A 20,532-nucleotide genomic window follows, 5' to 3' on the forward strand; every position below is an offset into this window, starting at 1 on the left:
GCCCTAACCCTAACCCTAGCCCTAGCCCTAACCCTAACCCTAACCCTAGCCCTAGCCCTAGCCCTAGCCCTAACCCTAACCCTAACCCTAACCCTAACCCTAACCCCTCTTGAGTGGAGTGTGGAAGGAGAAGGACCTTTTGTTGGACTGGTGTGCTACGCCTGAGGAAGATCCTAGTCGATCGAAACGTTGCGACATAGCACACCAACTTTCTAAGTCTAATTTAGACATTTTATTTTGTTAAAACTTGTTGTTTGTTGTTTATTGTTTGTTGTTTGTTGTTGTTTTTTCTCTTCAAAAAAACTAAAAAAAACACAAAAAATTACAAAATAAAAAAGAAAAAAATATACATTTGATCATTATGTACCCCACGGATGGGGAATGGACTGTGGTGCGCTACGGTAGGGGGCGCTCTCGTGGCGACCAAAGTTCAAGGGAACGTCCCCAAATGAGGAACAGGGCGGGGGCTCGTTGGGTCCCTGCTTCCAGGGACCGGGAAGGAGGTCTGGCCCGGGGGAAGGACCGTGCGTTTCCCTCCTCCTCCTCAGCCAGAGGGGGAGGAGCTTACTCAAAGCCTAACCCTAGCCCTAGCCCTAGCCCTAGCCCTAGCCCTAGCCCTAGCCCTAGCCCTAGCCCTAGCCCTAGCCCTAGCCCTAGCCCTAGCCCTAGCCCTAGCCCTAGCCCCAACCCCTAGCCCCAACCCCTAGCCCCAACCCCTAGCCCCAACCCCTAGCCCCAACCCCTAGCCCCAACCCCTAGCCCTAACCCCTAGCCCTAACCCTAACCCCTAGCCCTAACCCCTAGCCCTAACCCCTAGCCCTAACCCCTAGCCCTAACCCCTAGCCCTAACCCCTAGCCCTAACCCCTAGCCCTAACCCCTAGCCCTAACCCCTAGCCCTAACCCTAAAATTCCTGCTACTTATCTTGGGAAATTCTGCCATCTCGTGGTCACCTAAAGTTACTGCAACTTAACCTGGGAAATTCTGCCATCTGGTGGTCACTTAAAATTACTTCAAATATACTTGGGAATTTCCGCCATCTAGTGGTCACTTAAAATTACTGCAACTTAACCTGGGAATTTCCGCCATCTGGTGGTCACTTAAAATTACTGCAACTATACGTGGGAATTTCCGCCATCTCGTGGTGACTTAAAATTACTGCAACTTTACTTTTGAATTTCTGCCATTTAGTTGTGTATTTTCGTATTGTGGTCACTTGCATGCATTTAAAATACTATAAATACTATTGAGTAAATAAAGATAGACACAAATGGATTTAAAGGTCCAAAAAGTACAGTGGAGTGATTTTAACCCGGAAATACTGACAAACATTCCTTATACAAAGTGTGACATTATTTGTAAGTACTTACAGGACTAAATTCTTGCAAAATAATATACTTCCATTGTTGTCAACAGATGCTCCACTCGTATAGACAAGTGTTACAGTTGGTTTAGCTTTAAGATTTTACAAAAAGTACCTATTATAATGACCAGCCAGAATGTAACAGCCAGAACAACCTTTACAGCCAAAGCATTAGTCATGGCACTCGTGTATGAATTGCATATCTTTTGTCATCTATTCGTTTATCCTGTGTTATTGTGCTACATGTATGAAGGCCATCATGTCATTTACTTGAACAAGTCTTCCTACCTGTGAAGAACGCCGACGCCATGTTGTTGATGGTCTGCCAACACGATTACATGAGTCCTTCCCCGGGGGCCGACAGACTGCTGAGGGACGCAAAAGGTTGAAGCTCCAGAAAATGCCGTCTTGTGCGTGCAATAGGTGAAACTGTTCACTGGAGAACCTATAGCATCAGATGACGCTCCCATTTGGAGCTCATGTTGAGATGGATGCAGAGGGATCCCACGGGCTGTTAAGCGACAAGCGGCTTTTCATCTGTAACAGAAGTTGTAAGATTAGCTGCTATTCCTTTGCTGTAATGAAATACTCAGTTTTATAACATTAATTCCTGCATTGAATACTTATTGCAATGATGCGGTGTTCAGAAGTAAGTTTTTTAGTCGCCATTAAAATAGACCGAATAAGGGAGAAGGGTTATGAGTGTGCTTTCCCTTCCGTTGTCACAATGATGCTGAAAGATAAAATCAGCGGCTTACACTCACCTAACAGATGCCTCGCCTCTGATAGCAACAGGTTCCGACACGAACTTAACACGCCATGCACGCGACGTAACCAGGACATCAAGGGATTTTCACGTCAAACGAAATATTTCCAAATAGACCACTTTTAGCTTCAGTTGTCATTGACTACGACGAGGGTAGCGAAACATGCTTGTCAAAATAGTTGTCAATTTGAGACAAAGTCGTTCACATTATGTTATGGATTGCAAATGAACCGGTTGAAACAATTGCTTCCGTCATTTCGAGCATTCTGGGCGCCAATTATGTCCACAAAATGGCGACCTCGGCTTCAGCTCAACTGCGACATCGTTTATATACTGTATATAGTCCTATTGTCGGAGCGAAACGCCACTATTGGTGCTTCAACGTGACTTAAAACTTTGATACTGACCTTGTAGCGTTGTGCGGCGTCTGAGTTACATGGCAACTCCAGTGTTCTCCATCAGGGTGTTGGAACGCCGACTCCATACCGAATTAAATTTGCGCCAATGAAAACGATGCTGTTGCAAGACAAACCGTTTACTTCGGCACTTCTTCACGGTCGTGGCGGTGTTAACTGTCAGTATTTTCAGCCCCAAACCGTGGTAATGGGCGGCCTGACTTCGTCAGAGAAAGAAAGACGGTTGTCTGCTGCTTCCGGTCAACTTTATTTTTCGACTACCCAGCAACGAGAGAACAGCGCGCGCGCGCACACGAGAGCCCCGCACTTCCTGGTTCACGCTCAACCCGCCCCACATAGCTGGCCAAACACATGCCTGAAACAGCGTTGAAAACTTCAAAAAATTAAGCAATACACATGTAATATATTCTCAAGCATTTTCAATAAAGAGTTTCAACAATCACGTCTATTAGTTTTACAAACAGTAGACGGCTTCCCCTCTAGAATACTTCAGCTTGGCTGCCAACAGATTGACACAGCCAAACCCGAAAGTGCAAACAGGAAGTTACAGCGCGGATGTGACGTCATGTTTCACAATGATTTTACACACTATAACAGAGGTGCTCACACTTTTTCAGCATGCGAGCTACTTTTAAAATGACCGAGTCAAAATGATCTACCCACTACAAAAATGCAAAACATCTATTTATTTTCAAATGTATATATGTAAATGTATTGTACGTACAATGTATGTTGATGTACCTTACATAACCAAATGAGCCAATATTGCAAAACACACATAATTAACTATTAACATTTTTTGTAATTACCTGAGTTTACTTTGATGACTTGCACTGAATTGAATCAGCCAGGGATGCATACCGACACCTGCTGGTCATTCCTATGTACTGCAACTCCCACCATGCAATGTCAATGGAGGATGCGTTTTTCGCCCATTACTCACCAACGGAAGCTCGTACTTCAGGAGATCCAGACCCAGCCACACTCCACTCAGCATCAACGGCACAGTCGTAGAAGTTGTGAACACAACCAAGTACTTGGGGGTGCATATCACGGACAACCTCGGCTGGTCACTCCACACCTCCGCTCTGGCGAAGAAGGCACAGCAGCGACTGCACTTCCTGCGGCGGATGAGAAGAGCCTCCCTCTCGCCTCCTATCCTTACCACCTTCTACAGAGGGACCATCGAGAGCCTGCTGACCAACTGCATCTCCGTCTGGTCTGGGAGCTGCAAGGCCTCGGACTGGACGTTACTGCAGAGAGTGGTGAGGACAGCGGAGAAGATCATCGGGACCCAGCTCCCCCCCATTAAGGACATAGCAAACAGCCGGTGCGTATCTAGAGCCCATCGGATCTGCTCTGACCCCACACACCCCCAGCATGGACTGTTCTCTCGCCTGGCATCGGGGAGAAGGCTCTACAGGACGACCAGGTTCAGAGACAGCTACTTCCCCCTGGCCATCAGACTGCTGAATGCCAAATAAGCCCCTCTACCCTTACTTACATTATTATTATTTATTTTCAATTATTTAAATTATTTGGGCAATTTACTGTTCACGCTGCACTTTACATTATGTTGTTCATATTTGGTGTCTATTCTATCTATTTATTCTCCACATTATTATTACTTATCTACTTTTGTGTCTGTTATTATATGGGAGCCAGGCAACGACATTTCGTTGGCAATTTCACTACTGTGTTTTTGTGCAATGACAATAAAGGGAGTCTATGTCTATGTCTATGTATCGAGACGGGACTCACTTCCATATTTGCTCGGAATGTAACATTTTCCTTTCCACTTTCTCATGCACTGCAGATGAATACAAATGAAGCTGATTTGGCCTCTATCCTATAAGTACCTACTTCCAATTTAGGTAAATAAACTAGAATTTTAACTGTATAACTACAGCATTTACAGTGTATGTACTTTATTGTGGTCTACATGTTTTGTGCTTTATTTATGGCCACAGAAAACATGAGAACATATACGGTGCTTGTATCATGCTCACTAATACATCTGGTAAAAAAAAAAAGTGCATGTCATTGTACATGAATAAATAATACAAGACCATCATCTGAGTCCTCTTTGCGTGTCAATCACTGATAGCAGAGGTAGCTGATAATGAGTTTTGGTATCTGCAAGTGACCGATGACGTTCAGAGCCTTGGTGCCCAGCGTCCTACGTACTGCCAACCTGCTGAGTTGCTGCAGGCTCATGGGAGTGGCTGCGGGGGGTGGAGGGGACAGCAACATACATTATTTTTACCTTGTTTGCTTGGTGAAACAGTTATGCTCCAGCATCGTGGCGTCATGTCTGCAATGTGTTTTAATATGATGCTTGTGCACCATCTGCTGGCAGTTTATTGCTACTGCAAACAACAGGCTATGTCTCAAATCAAATACTGAGCTTTCGTCCATACACTTCAATAATAAGTACACTGTGTACAATGCTTACTTAGGTCATCGTGTAATGACGTTGTCAATATTTATCTCAAGATACACTTTCATCATACCCTCATAAGACCGCAAGCAGACTGCAGCAGGAGATCCTGGTGTCGGGTAGTCAACAGGTTTCTTGTTATGTTTATCTCTGGCGTAAATGTTGGCTCCAAATTCCACAAGTATCTCAATCATATCCAATCGCATGCTTTTGGCAGCGTGGTGCAGTGGCGTCGCGTGAAGCCGGGCAGCGTTCACGTTGGCACCTGCAGGTTAAAAGGCGTCATCATGCATCATAAAGATCACAGTGTACAAGCAGCTTTATCGACCTCTGCGTTTGATCTCTCTACTCACCTGCATTGAGTAGCTCTTTAACGCAGTTTGCGTGTTTGTTGGCACAAGCTACATGCAGTGGTGTCCCGTAGTAAAGGTCATATGCCTCTAGACAAGCACCCACGGCAATCAGAAGCTTCACACAGTCAGAGTTTCCTGAGAAGAGAATTGTATTTACCATTTTAAAAAGCAACTGCAATACTACACATACATGAATGTGTAGTATCGCACTTCATCATAGTAAAGTCATGGTAAAGAGTAGATGGTAGTGGCAAAGCATCTAATAGCCTGGGTCTGCAGACTGAACACTCGCCTCCCATGCAGGCCTCGTGGAGGGGTGAGGCAGTGCGGGATGTCAGGGAAGGGTTGACCTTGGCACCGTACTCCAGTAAGAGTCTCGCACAGTCCAAACTGCCAACAGAACAGGCATCACAAAGGGGGGTGCTGCCATCCACGTTCCTTGCATCCACCTACGATCCATCATAGTACACAGAAACATACACAAACGCTGTTCCAAAGAGAATAGAGGCTATTTTCATCTTTTGTAACTGATGTTTGCTCACCTGTGCTCCCGCATCCAGTAGCAGACGGGCACACTGGGTGTGTCCATGAAGGCAGGCCTCGTGCAGAGGTGTGATGGAGTCCACGGCTACAATATTGACAGACGCTCCGCTGTGGATGAGATGCTGCAGCTGAGAAGCCTGACCCAGTGATGCTGCCTTGTGGACCTCTGTTCTCTCTGACCAGCAGCCTGGAAGGGAACAGGTCGCACTTACATGAATTGGCCCATAAAACAAATGGTGAATATTAAGGTTTGTTCCTATATTTAATGCACAGTTAACACTCATCATGGGGAGGTTATATTGATTTTGTCCTCTTCTAAATTCATTTGAACCTCTGTGCAGTCATTAGGTGCCTGAGTTACTTCAAGGTCCAAATAGTATGTACACACACCACTACTAATACTTGGTTAGATGTTTCAATATTAACAGACGCTTTTTTATAGATATTTGACTTACATTCCATACTGGAAAAACAACCGTACAAATCAGTAATTAATGGCCCAAAATGAACAAGACATTCAAGCCTATGATAATTAACTTTAAGTTTTGCAATGGAATGGATGTAGTTAATTGCAAAGGGTAGTCAATGGTGCTTATATGCAGCCATTATTCTTTATGCCGCATAACTGCATACAGCATGCTGTCATATCCATCAAGCTCAATGCTAGCACGTTAGCTTCTCCTTGAAACATCGAAAATTGCAATTGTGTTGTCTTTCTACGCACTGATATCTCCAAAGAAGTATGGCTGCGTATTTTCGATATCCATCTTCCTTTGTGCACAACAGGAACACGCCAAAAAACTACGATGCGCAAAATGTTTATAAACAGCAATGTTTACAGTTGGGACGTTTCTTCTTCGTTGGTTTTACGGAAACTTGCGTGCATTACTGCCACCTATTGGTTGAAATAAACGTGTAAAGTGTTAAAAGTATTAGGTTAGTTGCGTAAAGTCACGGGTAGGTGGCAGTACTGAATCAAAACAATGTCTCAGCAGTCGAAGAAAACAAAACGAAGAAAACGACTAGCATACAACCACAAGAGAGGTGGCGATGGTTCGTACGTGTTGTGTTATAGGTTGCACAAACAGGTCGCACGATGGACGTGGTAGAAAAATGGACAACGGGTTGAGATTTTTCACCTTTCCCACCTGGAAAAAAACCCAGGGACCGCAGGTTGGGGAGATTTCAAAGCGGCGTCGTATGGCTTGGGTCGCTGCTGTCAGACGTACGGATATCACGTTCGACAGGATAACTCCCTTCATGTTTGTTTGTTGTCGACATTTTTATAAAGGTACTTGCTTTTTTTGTTGAAAACATTAAGCCCCGTCAAAATCTAGCGATGAAACGGCAGCTGTTATAGTGTCTATTTTACAACAAATTCTAGTACAGCAAGCAGAAATTTACTACGGTAAAGTGAAGATAGTATTATAAAGAATAACGCCGTAATATTGTAGAGCAAAAAATGTTAGAATTAGAAACATTTTTGGAAAATTAGGTTTGAGGAAAAGTTATAATATTATGGGAATAAAGTCAAAATATTATGATATTATTTGAGAAGAAAGTTGAAATAGTTTGAAAAAATACACGCAGATACATATATTGCAAAGCTGTGATGTCTTTTTTTGGCAAAATATGAAACTCGCCCTTGCATCCTTCGTATTTCAGTATGTAGCCCTCACTGTCTTAAAATGACATTCCTCTTCTTTTATGTGTCATGCAATAATAATAATCATATGTCATTTGCGTGCAGGGAAGCCGGCATATGAAATGATGGAGAATGACCCAGACTGGGCGCCATCGCTACATATGGGCTACACAGAGCACAAGCACAATGATGGTGCATGTTCCTCACAAAAAAGTAAGCCAGCGCTGTGGCGTGGCCACATCCAGGATGGACAACATGAGACTTTAGATGACGGTAAACCACGGACGCCAGAGAATGAGCAATTTAAGGAGGCGGTAACCCAGACAGTCAAGGAGGAGCAGTATGAAATGGTCATACAGGAAATAAAAGAAGAGGAGGAGCAGATTGAGTGCAACGTGGAAGGCAAGGAAGACGCAATCCACCAGGTAGGCGACTCGATTGAATGCGACTTTTGCATCCTGAGGGCCTCGGAAGTTAACCGCCTTGTGGAAGAAAACAGACAACTCAAGCGCGAGCTTGACGCGTTCAAGATGTCGGATGGTTTCTTTGGTGAGAACGACAACGATAAAGTGGAATACTACACAGGTTTGCCCAGCGTGGGAGCTTTCACAGCATTGTTCCAGTTTTTGTTACCTCTCATGCCAACACAAGAGAGCGGACTCAGTCCATTTCAAGTCCTCCTACTGACCTTCACACGCCTCCGTCTGGATATGCCGACCCGCCACCTCTCTTACATGTTCAGCGTGGCGACAAGCACAGTTGACAGAACTTTCAAAGACACCGTTTCATTTTTGTATGCACAGCTAGGACGTTGGATCACGTGGCCAAGTAGAGACACTTTGCAGCGAGCGACGCCTCGTCAGTTTGCAGAGGCCTTTGGTGGCAAAGGAGTCGTGATTGTGGCCTGTTTAAAAATGCTGGCTAAAAAAACACTGCATCAAAATGAACGTGCTGTAAAGTACTTAATTGCTATGACACCCGGTGGATTTGTTAGTTTTGTCTCAAAAGGCTGGCACGGCGTGACAAGTGAAAAGACAATGCTGGAGAAAAGTGGCTTTCTCAATAAGTTATTACCAGGTGATGTCATCTTAGCAGATTTTGACTCAAAGAAAGATAGTGGCTTGCTTTGTGCTGAGGTCCAACTCCCAGCCTTTCCCAACATCCATTGCCGGCTCGCTGACCGCAATTTAGACGACATGGCGCAAGTGAGGACGCTTGTTGAAAATGTCCTTGTGAGTATCTGTGACAAGTATAAACTCCTACAGGTGGACGTCCCTGTCAACATGATGCTGGCATGTGATGGTGAAGAAGTTACGTTTTTGGATAAGATTGTCACTGTCTGTTATGCGCTGTCAAACTACTGTCCAACCGTAGTTTAACAATGTGCATGTCGACTGTACATTAAAGTTGGTCATGTTGACATAGTCAGGGGCCATTTTTAGCCTGCAGCGCCTTTTTAATCTACAGTGGGGCTTTTGCTCAGGTATGTCGGCGGATCTTGGCAGCATGGAGCAGTGTCGCCAGCCAGTTTCAGGGGGGAGGGACCCGGGGCTTTGTAAAAAACACAGAAATCTTCTACACCGCGGCTGTGGAGGCAAATATGTCTATTGTTTACAAGAACTTCCTGTATACAAGGCTAGTTATCTGCTCTTGCAAGGGCAGTTGCGGCAGCCAGAGCGGACACTCACCCACAGTGCCTACCGTAGTCAGTGACAGATCCAGTATGAGCCCAGCGGGGAGAGACACTGGTGGGGCACCCAATGTTGTGACTTCGACTTATCATTGGGTTGCAAAAGAAGAGGGGCAATATGAGCCTACAGTGCCATCAAGTGGCCAAAAAAAAACTGTACAGTTGAAACCAACTGCTGAACACTAAAAACTACTCTGGCAACAAAGACTTGCAGGATATGCTGCTATGCCTCCCATGCTGCAGTACTACACACTACTGGTAGAAAAATAAAGAACATAACATGAGTATGAGCTATGCATTGCCACCCAATTGGTTTCTCATGTGACTAAATCCCCTTCACAATTAAGAGTTGTTTGAGAATTGCTTCAAAATGCAATTTATCAGTCCATTTCACACATTCAGTAACACCGCTGGTGTCCAAAGTAAACATCATGTACAAATCCATGTGGGATGCGTATTACTAAGTCCAATTCCCATAGACGTTTATAGAAACATCTATATGGAGAACTGGAGATAGCTTTGAATGATGTGGGGTGTGTCCAGCTGACCTATGACCTTTGAGGCCTTGGTACCAAGAATCCCCCTCACAGCAATTCTACAAAGGTGCTGAAGGCTCAGAGGGTTACCTGGAGGGAAACACGTGAAGGTGAGCGGACGTGCTGCCACTCCACAAGCAAAACAGGCCGCGACGGGGCGACGCACTTTCGTAAAACCTGAGGCAGGTGTACACGGGAGAGGCAGGGGTTGCGTACTCCACCGGCTTTTTCCCCAGGTTGTCAGTGCTGTGCACGTTGGCTCCGAAATCCACCAGGAGCTCGATCATGTCCGGTTTGTCGAGTCGAGCCGCGTGGTGCAAGGCTGTTTCGTGAAACTTCCTGGAGTTCACTTTGGCACCTGCAAAATGTTGTTTTTCAGCATTACACTTGAATCGACAATGCATGATACGCTGTGACTGGGCCACCACAAATAAATAAATGCATGAGAAACACTCATGTGTTTTTCTCGCCTTACAGCAAGGCTGGTGTTGTGGAAACCGAGACTCGTTTAATCAGATGGGATGAGTGCAACAGAAAGATATCAAAGAACAAAGTATATATACGCTTTTAAGTATTTAGAATTGTTTGCCATTCATTCAGCAATGACAGTGAGAAGGTATAAGTGCTTCATAGTTGTCTGACCTGCAAGCAGTAGTTCCCTGGCACAGTTCAAGTGCGCTTTTGCACAGGCGATGTGCAAAGGTGGACCAAAGTGAACATCATATGCCTCCAGCTCAGCGCCGCTGGCTATCATCAACCTCACTATTTCGGCATTACCTGTGGAGGGGAGGGAATGTTCTACATTGTTATATAGGCTGTTTTGCTTACACAGGTGCATATGCATATTTGCCTTGAATGCAAGCCTCGTGCAGGGGCGACGCGGTCAAAGCAGTGAGTGACGGGTTGACTTTGGCCCCGTATTCCAACAGCAGCTTGACGCATGCCAAACTGCCAGAAGAGCAGGCGTTGCAGAGGGGAGTGCTCCCGTGGATATTCCGCACATCCACCTGCAAGAAAAAAATCGTTAAATACACACTGGACTTGGCGCAACCATGCAAACTGCACACATTACTCCTACCAAGCAATCACATGTCAAAAAGTGTTTGCCTGCTTGCTGATTTATTTTATTTTTGCATGATTATCACTCTTAAATGTTTAGTCAATGAGCTGAACACATTGTGCAGTTTCTAAATGAAACTTCATTATTAAGGGAGAAAAATTCCAAACCTACATATTTGTAGGAGGGGATCACTTTTTCACACAAGGTTGTGTAGGTTTTGATTGCAGCATGTGTGCGGTTTTTAAACAAGCTTGAGCAATTTCCCATCCCTTATGTTTTGCATTGAAAGTGTGCTATATGTCCTCGCTAGATCGAATGCATCCTCGAAGAATCGAATACAACCTGTGCTCCGGCTTCCAGCAGCAGTCGTGCACAATGCGGATGCGCTTGCAAGCAGGCTTCGTGCAGAGGAGTGATGTTGTCCACGGTCACGATGTTGACCGATCCCTCACTTTCTATCAACTGTTTCACCTGCAAAGCCCTACCCTGTGATGCGGCTTCGTGGAGGGCAGTCCGGTCCGCCCACATGCCTGGTAAACACGGTTCAAATGCAAGTGTCATGGTTGGGATAGAGAAGAGAATAAATACATATTTAACATTGTTGTTACATTGGACTAGCATTTATTTTCTTGGTAAATTAATACAGTATTTCAAACTGTACGAACTTTATCCTGCGAGGGCTAGGGTTACGGGAAAAATGAATGATACTGGGGTCCACTTTTATACATTTTGTGTGTATATGTTTTGCTTTTTCTTCGACCTTTTGCGGCTTTTGCCAACACTGATTCAAAAAGCTGCCCGCATAGCAGTTTCTCGGGGATTACTGCATGCAGCAGAGTGTCCTAATCCAGGTCTATTTAATGGCTGAGTGAAAACTAGGATATTTACACCACTTTCCAAAAAAAACCCGAACGACCATGACGGGACGTTAAAACATAACATGTTCTCGGACAACAGGACCCTGAAGTGGTATACAACTAGCTTAACATGCTAGTAGTCTGTCGGGGTTAGCACTATTAGGACGCTTACGGCCAGAGTAAAACAATTTTAAGGTTTTATCTTTTAAGCCACCTGCTTTACAATAAATTCCAATGGTAATAAACAATGGTAAAAAATTTTTTTTTTTACCTAAATCGTACAAAGACGACCTTCGTGCCGGTGTCACAGCCATGTTTACTACTGAGTAGTCAACGTAATTGGAGTAGTGCTGTGACTTATGGGAGTTGTAGTCTTGCACGTGACGCAATCGTCCTATATGTACTATGTATAACTATTGACTGGGATTTCCTAGATAATACAGACTAGGAAACTAACATTTAATGTAGTTGGGAAGCAAAGATCAAATCAAACCATTGTTGATAAAGTTGTTTTACTTTGCAATACAGAAATAGTTGGAGCCCAATTCGCTAACAGAGACAGAGGGCTCCCATCAATTCAATACTGCTGCAGTACACATTTGGTCCTTCTTAAGCAATTATAGTCAACCACTGCTGTGAATGTGCACAGTTGGCTTCATTTTATACAGTTCAGGAGTAATCATATACCTTATAGGTCAAAGCTGTCCCAAACAGGTTCAGGTAGTTTTTGCTGGACTATAGTCTGCTTGGTAGTGTCTGGCTGCAAAACTGAACATCAAAAAGGGATGAGAATGTACAAAATAAGCAACACGCCCTAAAGCCAATGTTGTCACGTGTGTCCGATTACGAGACGCACCATTTCCTTTATACATGCAACCAAATCACCCTGAAGTGACAAAATTCCTGAAGACCATAGCTCTTTGAAACAATTTATACACATGATTGATTGATTTGGCATCTTTGGCCTCATTTTGACATAAAACCAGAGGATATTATTGAATGTTAGTAACCAAAGTTGAGTGCATCAACAATCTGACAGAGATTAGAAAAAGAAAAGACCCTCCCTGTACTTTTATCCAGCAAATACTAAATCATAATCTATATCAACTTACTCACTGGGCAGCCACGTATTCTTGGGAAGGCTGGCCCAATGGTGTACATTTGAGTAAGGTTTTCTCTATAAACGTAAAGATTACGGTTGTCTGCAGCGCTTGTCTTTGATAATAGGGAGTGTTTGTGGCGCCATCAATTTCTACTCTGCTGCGTCGCCGTAGATGTCCTTCTTTCCACGCTCCATTTCAGCAAAGTCAAAGTCTGATCCAGTCATCCTCCGGTAGATATCCTTGATGTCGTCGCAGGTGGTCTCAAAGTGGGTTGTGGCGTCATATGAACGGGAGATGAAGACCTACGAAGCCAAATCAAGCTTTTAAATGTGCTCTTAAAGCAGGGCTGTCCAAAGTTTTGTTTTGGTTTTTTTTAATCTCTATCATCTCTAGTTACGGGGATTTTACATATTCCTAAGGACTGGAATGAATGTATTTATGATCAAATGATATCACAGAATCCTCAACACAGCATTGCTAATGGTCTTAAGTGCATTATTTAAAAAAATAGATCACTTCTTTTCCCATTTACTGGATTGAATATACCCATTAGGTCATAAATCTGAATGTACCTGGCTTTCATTGCCCATGTCAGTAGGGGCAAACTGGTCACTGATGCTGACAAACTTCTGCTCGATGGGCTCCAGTAGGTCCAGGGCTGGCTTAATCTCTTTCTCGGGGTCCTTTGTCTCCACTGTCGTGCTAACAATGGCGATGTATTTGCCCTTTGCTGCAACGTTGTGATCAAAGGAGATCATACACACATAGATGTCTGCAAACAATAGGAACCAGCAGGTTAATGTAGTGAATGCAAAAATAATTGATGGACATTCATATATGTCATATTATATGTTCAGTACACACCGTGCTTCCTGTTGACCTGATTCTGAGGGATGATGATCTGGCAAGAGTTGACGTCACCGGTGTTGCAGATGGGGTGACTCAAGATGCAGATGACCCTGATCACCTGTCCCACTTTGGTGGCACGATCCATAAAGTAGCTGGGGTCACAAATCAATTGCTTGCACCTGGCCATCTGCGGGCCGCAAACACAGCTAAGGGTTAATATACTTCAGAAAATGTGAAAACTCATACAAGTATAGATAGTGTATATATAAAACCACCATTTTTAATAATGATTTGGAGTGTATGAGGAAAAACATAGCTCCCATTGACCACATGGTGGTTTATGATCAAATGTACAACAAAGCAGCAACAGAACTAATATTATAATACAAGTAAGGCGCAAACCACTCGATCAGCGTTAAAAACCAAAAAAACAGTTTTTTTTTGTTTGACACTGCTAAAAAAAAAAAGAGCATTTGCATTACTGATGACTCGCGCATTATGCAGTGATGTTTTGTTATTTCATACAGTAATATATTATCCGTTTGAAAAATATTTTAATGTGTTTTAATTTTAAGTAAAAAAGTTAAACTATAGGCTGATTGAATTTAAATACATGAATTTTGTTATGGCTATGATTTGCAGGCAGCCAAAAATAAAGCAAACTTTAAAGATGCCTTATCCTTTATAATTCATCTTCTAGTTGACTAAGGTTTGTGAGCTTAACACTGTGAATATTTGTTCCCACAGAGACAGACAGAGAGAAAGAGGGGAAAAAAAAACATGCTTACCTCCCCTTCAGATTTGACTCCCACCACCTTCCCATTTTCCATTACTATCTCCTCGATAGGCTTGTTTAACATGTATGTCCCACCGTAGATGGCACTCAGCCTGATTGGGAAAACAATCCAAAGTCAATGTACTGTATACCTTTGATAAAGTAACAGCAATAGAGCTGAATCTACCATCATTTAAATCAATTGTATATACATTTTAATCACAAAATGTCCTTGTTAGCACCGTGTTTGCATGGAACTCCCCCAGCTCGGTTGACTCTGGAGTTCTTTTCGAACTAACGCAGTTGTGCCATAAGTGCTTTGTTATTAATCACAGCTGCAAAATAATCTACAAAGAGCCCAAGAAATTACTAAGTGCAACCACTTTAATAAAGAAGATGAGAAACGGGTGAGCCGTGTGGCTCGTTGCTTGCCGCTGTCTCATACGCGTGTTTGTCAACAATCATGCCGTCAATCCATGTAAGAGTGCCATTAAATGTTCATTTATCTCTTACAGTCATAAATGGCTGGAGGGTTCTGGTCTACAATAAATATTTGGGGAATTAACAATTGTAAACAACTGTGAACTCACATAATGTGAGGTATTTCAGAAGCTAGAGAGGAAACAGGGTGATTAGAGAAGACAGTCGCCATTTATTGTTATTCAGTAATACGGTTAAAATGATGATTACGGTGTGCATCACTAAATTTCCTGCTTGCGCTTCTAAAATTTCAAGTTAGGGGCCAACTGTGCTCCTAGTAAAAAAAAAAAAAAAAAAGTAAAAAAAAAAAAGCTTTGTCAGGGAGCCCTGCTTCAAGATTTATGTTACTGTCCCACCCCCAGGGACAATATGGAGGAAAAGGGTAGTTCTATTATGCATTTGAGCGTTAAAGTGTGGGTGAAGGGACAGCCATACCTGGCAAATCCTTGTGGCAGTTCTCCCAAGCCATACAGCGGGTAGAGGTATGGGCTCTTGCCATATCTGGCAAGAGACTCACTGTAAAGCTTTATTCTCCGTACTGCGTCGATGCAGGGCTGATCCAGGTAACTACACACACAGAGAGAGAGAAAGATAATAGTATTTGTGATAAGACGGCGTTCATTATTAGGACCAATGAAGAACCTTGAGTATACTCATTAATACAGTGAGAAGGACTACTGACTCATCTGTGCGGTAGAGAGCGAGGGAGTGGCCAGTGAAGTCTATGACATCCTTGCCCAAGCTAAACTTTTCAAAAATAGCCCTCATGGTAGTCTTGCTGGGGTCGATGCCCTCCAAAGTCTTGGGATCGTTTTCATCGAAGTTGGTAATGAAGACAAGGAATTTTTTGAAGCGCCGTTTCTCAAACAGCCCCATCAGACCTTGAGAGAGTTAATGAGAGTTAAGGCACGCGCAAATAAGAACGCCGGTATGAAGTTTCGCATGCCTTCGATGACTTACTGGACGCCAGAGCCTCAGTCTCCGTGGAGGGAACTTTATAGATTTTGCCTCCCTTGTACACAAAGCTGCCCTCAATCACTTTGAAATCCAGATAACGGGTCACCTGGGTGATCAGCAGCATGCGGACCAGTTGACCTAAGAAAAGACGGCAAATGAATTAATGCTATATACAGTGGGGAATATGAGTATTTGGTCCCCACCAACCAGCATTCTGATCCTCAGAGATTGTTCATGTGCCTATGAAACATACAAATGACTTCTGTTGCTTAAGGAAAGTACTCCTCGTCTCAACTCATTGTGTGGATACAAGACCATCAGCAAGAAGCTGGGTGAGAAAGAGATAACTACAGGTGACAGTCAATTACCCTCGCTGCATGCATTATTTCATCTTGATGTGTGATTCCAGCATCTTATTGAAAATAGTTAACGTATCAATTCATCTACAGATTTTCAAATTCGTCAAAAGGCCATCCATACCAATAAGTAAATAATTAGCACATTGTCCATATGCAAAATCTGAAAACAAGAGCTTGGATATCTCCACAAAGTTCAATTCCTATGACAAAAAATGCAGTTTGCATCTAGACAAAAGGGCCACAATGCTTAAAAATATATCTATACATTTATGGGAACAAGCTGGGATAAAAATGTAATATTGAATGTAGAAGAAAATGATGTATGCAAATTATTAAAAAGGGACTTGCCACATGACCTATAGTTATGTTTGATTCGCAATGCAAAAGATGAAGGTATACCGTAGGCCATTAGGAATTTGGGGACGAGGTCCACGTTCCAGTCTCGGCCTTTTCCCATTGACTCGGGAGGTTTGCCAGGAAGGTTGAAGCGTTTGTAGAGCTGCAAGGAAAAACGAAGTGCAAATATTTTTACTGTTGTCTTGAATTCTTTATCCCAAACTTGGTATTCTTTGGTGTGTCAAATTCTGATGCACTGAAGCAACGTACATCTTCCAAAGGTGTGATGGAGGCACTCTCTGCGCCGTAATACGAGTTGCGGTCCATGTGTAGAACCTTCTTCCCCTTCACCGACATGATTCCAGATAAGATACATTCCTGTTAAATGAGAGCACAGAATGAAATGATTACGGATAAATCAATTGGACAACATCCATCCAAGAACAGCGCCTACAACTATTAAAACAATTGCAACTAATCAAGTATTTTACACACTGAATCCTTGTTTTTTTAGACATTTTCAGATCAGATGCCGGCGCTGACAACATCACGAGTGTGACCGATCTTTACAAAATATGGAGATTCCCTCCTTAAGGCCTTTTTAACAGGAAGCACGGCGTTAACAGTCACGTCAGACACAGTAAGTGTGTGCGCATTTATGTATTTATCCAGTGGAAAGACCACAGAGAATGTCGCTTTTCAATTTGTAACACATTAGGTCAATAAACACACCAGCAACTGGGTAATGCAATACAATCACATGACACTGCCTAACTTTTTCTCCATAATCAAAGTAGCTGTGAAATTGCTACACAGAGGAATTACAGTACTTGTCACTGTCATTTGCACGGCAAATCTTTAAACCTTAACCCACCTTAACCCCATGCATTTTAGTGAGAGGAAATGGGGCATGCAGTCACTTCCAGTGCTTTAGGATGTACTCACAGTATCAGACAAATTGTACAGCACATTTAGTTTTTGCTTAAAGCTTATTATTATTATCATTATGAAATGTATAATAAAGTATGTTGTTTGACACAAACTACTTGGGAAATTAGCATTTCTGTCAAATCTGAAGCAAAATGATAGTTCCTCCAACTACTACCCTGTTCATAAAATCTTACAAAAGCAGCTCCTGTTTGTTTACAGGTCAATAGAATTTGAACACCATTTTCTGATATAATAAAAAAGTGCTAGTTAATAGGTTCCTGAATATGGTCTAAAAAACAGATTTAAAAAAATCCTCCATGAACTGCAAAGAAATTAAGTGCTCTCAAACTGCCCCTTGGACTGCTCCATCCCACAGTAATCATGGGATGAGTTCTGTGTCATGTGTCAGCCATTAACAGTTGACAACAAAACCATGCCATTTTGCGAGAGGGTTACAATATGGTGAATGTTGGCAGAATAAATTAATTGAAATACCCAACCACAAAACCATCACCCATTCAAGTTATTTAAGACGTATTAAAACAGTTAACAAGTTGGCAAAAAAAAACATGATTGCCGCAAACATGAGATAGAGTCAAAACTGGACCTACTTCCTGCTATGGTTTTCTAAGCATCATGGGAACTGTAGTTCTTTTAGCGATAAACATAAGGCAAATTTACTGCAATCTATTCACATAACTATACAGATAAATGAGTAGTAGTAGCTACAACTGACATTATTTAAACTTATAATTTTCAGTTTTTGTTTCGATTTGCAAAAAAAATAAATAAATCAAAAGGTCATGCATGCAAAAATCTACAACATTCCAAAATGTACCTGCATTGTTTTGGAAAAATAAAAAATAGTTTAGCAGTTATAGCAGTCCTATATTTTGTCATTGTTTTCTTTTAATGTTAAAATATCATCCTGTTGTGATACCCAATATCCAGTATCATCTTGTAACCAGAGTGTATCATGACACCCCTATTTTGTGGTTTAATACAGCCTAATAGTTAACAATACATTTTTGTCTAAATGAGACATTTTGAAGCATAAAAATAGCTAAATGAAGAACAATATGCAGTATTCTACTCTAGTCACTAGATGTCAGTAATGTTACTGTAATGGTCGTGAGAACACTTGTGTTTCACGCTGTTTAGTGACATAGGTCGCTGTGACTTCACCCGTTCACCAGATGTTGCGAATGTTGCTTACACTGAAGCACCAAAGCTTTGAATTTGTTCTGGCACAATTTGGGGAAAAAAGCCTAAAAGCTTCACCTATCTGTACAATTACCTCACACCAGGCACAATAATCCTGAAACAAAACACTGGCTACTGTTGCTACAGTAACCCACGTCAAGCTAAAGCTCAACTCTGAGCTCCAAACATCACATTTATGTCTTGTATGGCTAATTTACTGTTATTATAGCTACTCTGTAAGGTAATAGGCATGTAATGGTGACTATACGGGTGCTATTTTATGTCTAGAAGGTTTTCTATGCTCTATCTATATAAATACTCCATGTAGAAACAAGGCACAATTGGGTCTGGCACCAATTGACCAAAGATGACAGATTACCGTTTATAGTATTTTTACAGCATGTTTTGGAAACTACAAAACAATTGTCATTAGGGTGAAATTAGATAAGAGTGAATTTTATTGACCGCTTTTCCATCGAGGGCCGCACAGTGAAAAATCAAAGGATGTGGGGGTGTCACGTTGATATTCTTTTTTTTTTAGGCAAAAAAAACTTTGCTGGTTGTGATTAGTTATTAATATAAACATTTCAGCCTTTTCTATTTACATTGTGCCATTTTGCACTATATCGCCTTTTTGTTTAATTTTGTTTCTACAATATGCCTGAGCACATGAAAACACAATTTGGGACACTTCCTGATTGTGTCACATATTCAACATGGCAGTGTGGTGTCGTTTTTCTTGCATTTCTACTTTACCTTTATTTTCTTCAGACAATTGAAACAGCTGAGTTATGAAACCATGTCCCTTAGAGGGTACCAACTAAATGTAATTCAATTACTTAAGTTGGATATTTTTACAGCAGTTGGTGGAAAGCCGACACTTTTTATCATGAGGATAAAATATGTAAATTAACATTGAGGGCTGCTACAGTGATAGGTTTTACAGTGTTACATTACAGTTACATCATAATTATAATGACCTTTATAATCAGAATTATAAAGGATGTCATTAGTACATTTCAATGATTCAAGGAAACCAAAATGACTTAATGAAACGACACAACAATGACACAATTCTGCGTCATTATTAGCAACAGTTAAATTAGATGGTCTTTTGTTAGCACACCATTAATCTACGATTAATCTTATCCTGACCAAGAAACCTGCCAGAGCTAGCGCTCAACACCCAACTGACCGGTTAAATAGCTACATTTTGCGGTCAACTCCCACCCGAGTATTAACAGCGACGTAAGTTTCCATGAGCAACTTGATAGCTATGTTCTATATTAAGAGTATTAGCAGAAGTTAATCTAGCCCGTTGGTCACTGCCTAACAAATAGTCGCACACGGTTGGAAAGCGGCTAAGCTAGTTATTTAGCCATTGCTAATTAGGCCCAGTTAGCTACAAGCGCCACTGGCGTGAGCTAACCGCGCGGTTAACAGGTTGCAAAGCGCTTCCGCTGAAAGTGGCAGACATATCTCAAAACTTTCTCACCGTCAGTCCCGTGCCGAGGACGATAACGTCGTATTCGTCATTCATTTTGACAATCTTGGGGTACTCTGATCCTTGACAGGAAAGAAGAAAATGGAGATCTGCTGGGGCTGAAGTGAGAAAGGGGTGGGGCTCAGACGGCGTCAAGCGATTCCGGGGGCGTGGTTTCTTAACTGTCAATCAATTGTGGGCCTGGCTAAGGCTAACTTAGCCAAGAGCTAAAACCCATTGTATTTTACCTAGAATAATAACTGTTTTACTTGTGAAATAAACTATGTGCAGCTTATTATGTACATCTGTTTTTTGAAGAAACTATTGATCCGACTTAAAATGTGAGTGAGTTACACTATTAAAAAAATCATAATGCCAGATAAGAAACT

At 42.3% G+C, this 20,532-nt stretch overlaps 4 protein-coding genes across 4 annotated transcripts; 1 reads left to right on the forward strand and 3 right to left on the reverse strand.

Moving 5' to 3' along the window:
* Positions 1 to 4,369: 4,369 nt before the first annotated feature.
* Positions 4,370 to 6,753, reverse strand: LOC144901137 (ankyrin repeat and SOCS box protein 13-like). The gene is made up of 6 exons (XM_078794249.1): positions 6,605 to 6,753; positions 5,880 to 6,067; positions 5,630 to 5,786; positions 5,338 to 5,472; positions 5,058 to 5,249; positions 4,370 to 4,769 (listed from the first exon to the last, which is right to left on the reverse strand). The coding sequence occupies exons 1-6, from the start codon at positions 6,645 to 6,647 to the stop codon at positions 4,642 to 4,644; spliced, it is 843 nt and encodes a 280-aa protein (XP_078650375.1). The 5' UTR covers positions 6,648 to 6,753; the 3' UTR covers positions 4,370 to 4,641.
* A 99-nt stretch (positions 6,754 to 6,852) lies between these two features.
* On the forward strand, positions 6,853 to 8,945 carry LOC131126097 (uncharacterized). Its single transcript, XM_058068285.2, has 2 exons — positions 6,853 to 7,171; positions 7,631 to 8,945. The coding sequence occupies exons 1-2, from the start codon at positions 6,931 to 6,933 to the stop codon at positions 8,902 to 8,904; spliced, it is 1,515 nt and encodes a 504-aa protein (XP_057924268.2). The 5' UTR covers positions 6,853 to 6,930; the 3' UTR covers positions 8,905 to 8,945.
* On the reverse strand, positions 8,428 to 12,428 carry asb13a.1 (ankyrin repeat and SOCS box containing 13a, tandem duplicate 1). The gene is made up of 6 exons (XM_078794245.1): positions 11,940 to 12,428; positions 11,154 to 11,341; positions 10,602 to 10,758; positions 10,394 to 10,528; positions 9,918 to 10,109; positions 8,428 to 9,841 (listed from the first exon to the last, which is right to left on the reverse strand). The coding sequence occupies exons 1-6, from the start codon at positions 11,980 to 11,982 to the stop codon at positions 9,711 to 9,713; spliced, it is 846 nt and encodes a 281-aa protein (XP_078650371.1). The 5' UTR covers positions 11,983 to 12,428; the 3' UTR covers positions 8,428 to 9,710.
* A 159-nt stretch (positions 12,429 to 12,587) lies between these two features.
* LOC131126098 (rab GDP dissociation inhibitor beta-like) lies at positions 12,588 to 20,322 on the reverse strand. The gene is made up of 10 exons (XM_058068287.2): positions 20,156 to 20,322; positions 16,798 to 16,905; positions 16,591 to 16,690; positions 15,836 to 15,970; positions 15,558 to 15,756; positions 15,311 to 15,442; positions 14,409 to 14,508; positions 13,636 to 13,807; positions 13,344 to 13,543; positions 12,588 to 13,073 (listed from the first exon to the last, which is right to left on the reverse strand). The coding sequence occupies exons 1-10, from the start codon at positions 20,198 to 20,200 to the stop codon at positions 12,921 to 12,923; spliced, it is 1,344 nt and encodes a 447-aa protein (XP_057924270.2). The 5' UTR covers positions 20,201 to 20,322; the 3' UTR covers positions 12,588 to 12,920.
* Between the last annotated feature and the right edge of the window lie 210 nt (positions 20,323 to 20,532).

This window comes from Doryrhamphus excisus, linkage group LG2, assembly GCF_037039965.1.
Source record: "Doryrhamphus excisus strain RoL-2023G ecotype Guam linkage group LG2, RoL_Dexc_Guam_v1.1, whole genome shotgun sequence".
In the NCBI taxonomy this organism is placed as follows: domain Eukaryota; kingdom Metazoa; phylum Chordata; class Actinopteri; order Syngnathiformes; family Syngnathidae; genus Doryrhamphus; species Doryrhamphus excisus.